The sequence below is a fragment of the Ailuropoda melanoleuca genome, chromosome 6, assembly GCF_002007445.2.
Source record: "Ailuropoda melanoleuca isolate Jingjing chromosome 6, ASM200744v2, whole genome shotgun sequence".
In the NCBI taxonomy this organism is placed as follows: domain Eukaryota; kingdom Metazoa; phylum Chordata; class Mammalia; order Carnivora; family Ursidae; genus Ailuropoda; species Ailuropoda melanoleuca.
Genome location: NC_048223.1, coordinates 129,916,290 through 129,921,229, shown reverse-complemented (window position 1 = coordinate 129,921,229; position 4,940 = coordinate 129,916,290). Strand labels below are relative to the sequence as shown.

At 58.8% G+C, this 4,940-nt stretch overlaps 1 protein-coding gene across 2 annotated transcripts in view; it reads right to left on the bottom strand.

Moving 5' to 3' along the window:
- The window catches only part of INPP5A (inositol polyphosphate-5-phosphatase A), a 185,927-nt gene extending 180,993 nt beyond the window's left edge, over nucleotides 1–4,934 (bottom strand). For both annotated transcript variants that reach the window (XM_034663480.1, XM_034663474.1), the window contains exon 1: nucleotides 4,828–4,934. In XM_034663480.1, coding sequence (XP_034519371.1) covers nucleotides 4,828–4,902 — 75 coding nt within the window. In that variant the 5' untranslated portion in view covers nucleotides 4,903–4,934. The remainder of the gene's footprint in view (nucleotides 1–4,827) is intronic.
- Nucleotides 4,935–4,940: the final 6 nt, after the last annotated feature.

Here is a 4,940-nt window from a genome sequence, read left to right as displayed (position 1 = left end):
GGAGGGAGGAAGGGAGGGAGGAAGGAAGGGGGGGAGGGAGGGAGGGAGGGAGGAAGGGGGGAAGGAAGGAAAGAAGGGGGGAGGAAGGAAGGAAGGAAGGAAAAAAAAAAGTAGAAAAAGAAAATGCTGAACCACGTCCAGCCTTGAGCTCTCCCTGTGGGACACGGGGGCTGGGGGTGCACGAGGAGCCTGCTAGGAGGCCCGGCCCTGTCAGCCCCCATCCCAGCGGCTAACCCACCAGAGCCTGCTTCGGGGGCTGCAGAGGCGGTGCCCACGCCACAGCGTCGGAAACCCGACGGCCCCAAGCTCTTGCAGGAGAACTCTCCACCATGTCACTGCAGTGGCATCGAGCACAGGCTTCCCCGAGCCTCGGCGGGAGTAGCAGAGCCGACCCCACTGCGCTGCAGGCTGAGCCCTGGGCCGGGGTCTCCTTCCTGCCTCCCTGCACATCTGCATGGACACGGTCCTTCAAGGCCTGAGTCCAGACAAGCCCCACAAGGGTGAGTGTGGCCAGAGAAAGGCAGCCAGTGCTGGGAGGTGGGGGTGAGGAGGAGAGCCCAAAGCAGGGGTGCCCACGGAGCCCAGGAAAAAACCCTTGAAAAAAGACGACAAGGCCGGGGGATGGGAAGCAACAAGAACCCTGGCACATGGCTAAGGGAAGGTGAAATGGTGCAGACACTGAGCCGCGGCGGGCAGTCCCTCCAAAGGTTAAGCACGAGTCACCAAAGACCAAGCAGTTCCCCTCCCGGGCACAAGCCTGGGAGAAATACAAACACACGTGCACACGAAGCTCAGAGCAGCACCATCCACAGCAGCCAGAGCGTGGAAACTGCCCACACGTCCACCAGCTGACAACGGGTCAACGAAGTGCGGTGAGTCCATGGGTGGGACAGTGTTCAGGAAGGAAAGAAGCACCAACACCTGCTACGTGGTACATTCTGAACACGTCATGCCCAGCGAGGAAGCCAGACACAAAGGCCACATAGGGGACTCCAGCGACGTGAGACACCCAGAATAAGGGAATCCCTGGAGGCCGGAAGGAGCCTGGGACCGCCAGGGGCTGGGGGCTTCAGCGCAGGGGGGCTGCTGAGACACCTTTTTGGTTTGGGCACAAAACAGGCTCTAAACTGCACTGGCGACAGCTGCATGAGTCTGCAAACACACTGAAAACTGCTGCTGCAGAACCGCCACTTCAAGGGGTGACATGTATGACTTGGGAATGGTGTCTCAGTGAAGCCATCGCCAAAGTCCCTGCAGAAGCAGAGATCCGTGCCGTGAGAGGCCACCCAGAGCAAGCAAGACAACCAGGAATGGACACCAGCCCTCCAGCTCGAGGCCCCCGTGGACTCCACCAAGCCCGTGTGACCAAGTGTTGGGACAGGAGCTGGGAGGGGACGGGGAAAGGCAGCCAGGAGAGATGCCCCCACACACAGTACTAGCTGAGGGGACACAGGGTTCGGGGAGCTTTCAGGATAGGATGGGAACAAGGGCAAAGAGAGCTAAACCGATGGTACAGGAGAGAGAGGCATGTGCCCAAGGCACCGCGCCCCACACCACAGGGCCCAGGGCAGGGTCCCACAGACACCTGCTGTTGGAAAGGCCCTGGGGGCTGCGGCGAGCTCACCAGCTCTGCAGAACTCACGGCACAAATGCTCTGCAGGTCCCAGGGAGAGGGCTGCTCAGACGCGGGCCGAGCGAAAAGGGGAAACCAGCTCAAAACTGACACAACTCTGAATACGCCACAGGACAAAGGCCCTGCAGGCAGACCCCCAAGGGCAAGCCGTGCTCTCAGAGCCCTGCCACTCGGCCAAGTGCCTTTCCCAAGAAACAGCCTTGCCACGAAAGGGTGGGACCCAGCTCTGAAACCTCAGTGACAAGAATTCACCCTCTGAGTTCATCTCTAGCGACAACATAAAGAACCAAACCTCCGCTGTCAAACCCCAGGCAAGTCCAGCAGCACAATGAGGCGTGCAGCCGGGGCCACCCCTTCCCAGAAAAACAGCTAGTGACAGCAGGAGTTGAACTGGGGATTAGAGAAGAGCCACAGGGCTGTCAGGAGGCAATCTGGCAGCTGCCACACATCTGGAGAAGCCACCTAGAGGCCCCTAGCCAGGGAGATGGTCCTGCGGGTTCAGGAAGGGGCCACCAGCGAGGACCGAGGGCCTCGGAGTCAAGCTCGGGGTCCGCCAGGTCACAGCCACACTCACTGTAACACATCACTACAGTCTCCTCTTTCCAGCCTCAGGGTCCTGAGTGACTGGCAGAGCTTTCCAGAGCATGTATGACGTGTGATGACATCACTGTTCTGACAGCTAAGCAACGTGCTCGGTTTCCCCTTCTCTCAGGGTCTACCTACCGATGTGGTGTAAACGCTGGGAGTCATAACCTATGAAACCCAGAAGTCTTTGAGGTCCTCCACGATTGCTCATGCTATACAGGCGACCGTGTGAGAACCACTGTGAGGCAGCCGTTCCCACACCCTCATGGATAACGTCGCAGGGGAGGAGCAACTGGAGGGCCCTCGGGGAGGACCACCACGCCAGCCGTGCGGGGCGACATGACCGGGGCGCTGACGAGAAAAGAGCAGCCCGACAGACAAGTCTCCACAGGGTCCCCTGCAGATGGGGGAAGGCTGCAAGACTACGGACGCACGGATGTGTCCTTCACGGCGCGCCGTGCCTGTGTCTCACTCGGACGGCCCTCCCCATGATGACGGAGCCGGGCAAGAAAGCACTCCTTCCCCGGCCGCCTTCTGAAGACTGTGTCCCCCAGCACGGGGGCATGGCGTGCACACAGAGTCACCAGGCAGATCTTCTGAAACCCGCTATACACCAAGGAATCAACACCTCCTTCACTCAAGACCGCTCTCGCCAGCGAGGCCTGCGTGCCACAAGCACCAGCGCACCGCTCTCAATCCCAGCAGGCGCCCCAGAGCGTGGGGGAGCCTGGCGAGCGCCCACCCCTGCTGCTCTCCACACCACTGAGGGAGGACGGCTGCCGCCCCCAAGGATGAGCTCCGCACGCCGAGAAACCTCTGGGTTACGGGCAGGTCCTCGTCTACGGGCCCTCACATCTAAAGGCGTCCTGCAAAATTGCCCTGTGTGCACTGTTTACCAAAACAAATGATCCTTCCAGATGTAAACATGATGCAAAACTCCACACAGCCTTCAAGAAAAATGAAAATTCAGAGAGAAGATGTTGGCAAACAAAAGTAAATTAAGTTATCCATTTTAGTGTCAATAGAGAGAAGTGTGTATATACTGTTGAAACACAACAAAAATGCTAGAACTCAGAATCAAAGATTACTGGAAAGAATGTCTGCACAGCAAAATTCTTTTCCCTTTGAGACTCAAATGCCCCACCACGCTTAATTTTCCTGACATTTCTGAGGCTTTGAAGCCTCAGCTAACGGATCTGAATCATCTGAGCAAAACCATGTTATAGTGGCGTGTTACTGGAAAGCCGAGAATAGAACGCTAAATATACAGACACACACCCATACAGGGCACTTTTGTAGAAAATGATCAAACGCGAAACTAGATAAAGTTGTCCTAGGGAAACAGGGAAAACAGTTCACCTCCAGTGGGGAAGCAGAATACATGGACGCCTGGAAGTTAAAATAAGAAAAACACAAAAATAGCACCTACTTTGTGTTAAGGAAAGCAAGCCTAGCCCGTACGTGACCTTAGCTTACTGAAACACTTCGCCCATGCCTGCTGCCGGCACAGGAAGGCTCTCGGCAGGATGCCAGAACCTTCTCCCGGAATCCAAGTCCTGCCTGTATCACTGGCCCAGCCCACGCCCACTGCTCACCTAGTGAGGCCGCCACGGGCCCCATCTGTGCCATCACCCTTTCTTCTGAAACAAGCACGCCACTTGGAGCCGCATTCGGCTGTATTTGGGTTGGCAGTGTAAGTACCAACAGCGGGGTGGCACCAAGGCTCCAAATGCGAACTAGGTCAGCCTGGGCCTGCCTCAGGAGCTCCAGGCGCCCCAGTTCCCGGCTCCCTCTCCCCAAGGTCCACCAACGGCTGCCCTGGCTGCCCCAGAGGTTGGCCCCCAGAGGTAAAGGCCTTGGGTAGTCACATCCCTTCTTTGGCCTTGAAAAGCTTGCCGGCATCTTTCTCTTTCATAAACAAGAAACAGATCGTTCTCCAGGGCTTTCCGCAGCCGCCCTTGTTTGAGAACTAGACAGATACTAAGTTACAAGGTAAAACCAGGGCGCCAACCCCCGGAGCCTGGGTGAGCCACACACAGGCGGGCCAGCCGATAAAGCAAGCCCACCGTCCAGGGGCGGGGTCAGAAGGCCAGAAGTCAGGGGTCAGGGTTCTGGGCTCAACATTCAGGGACCACAGTTGGGACGAGGGTCGCGGTTTGGGGCCGGAGCACAAGGGTCCTCAGATCAGGAGTTGGGGACCTTGGACAGGGATTAGAGTCGGAGTTTTGGCCCTGGGTTTGGGGGGCCAGGCTCCGAGGTCAGACTTCAGCCTATGCAGCCTGAAGGCCAGAGGTGGGGGACCTGGAGTCCAAGGTTCAGGGCAGGGTTCAGACTTCAGGGGGCTGGGGTTTCAGGGTCTCAGGATTTAGGAGTACCAGGATCTGAAGGGCCCAGATTCACTGTCCATCCAGGTCCTGGGGTCTGAGACTCAGGGTTTCAGTCCAGAACTTGGGGCTCTGGGACTCAGGGATGGGGACCAGGACCTGGATCCTGGGCTCCGGGGGCTCGCGGATCAGGACCGGGGCCCAGGTCCGGATCGCGGGATCCCGGGGGCCCGGGGGATCCCAGGGCTCGGGGTCGGGCTCGGGGTCCGGCCGCCGGGCACTTACGTCGTCGAAGAGCGAGCCCACGTTGGCCGTGACCAGCAGCACCGCGGTGCCCGGAGCGGCCGCCTTCCCCGCCATCGTGGCCTGGGCCGGCGGCGGCCGCTCGCGCGGGGTCG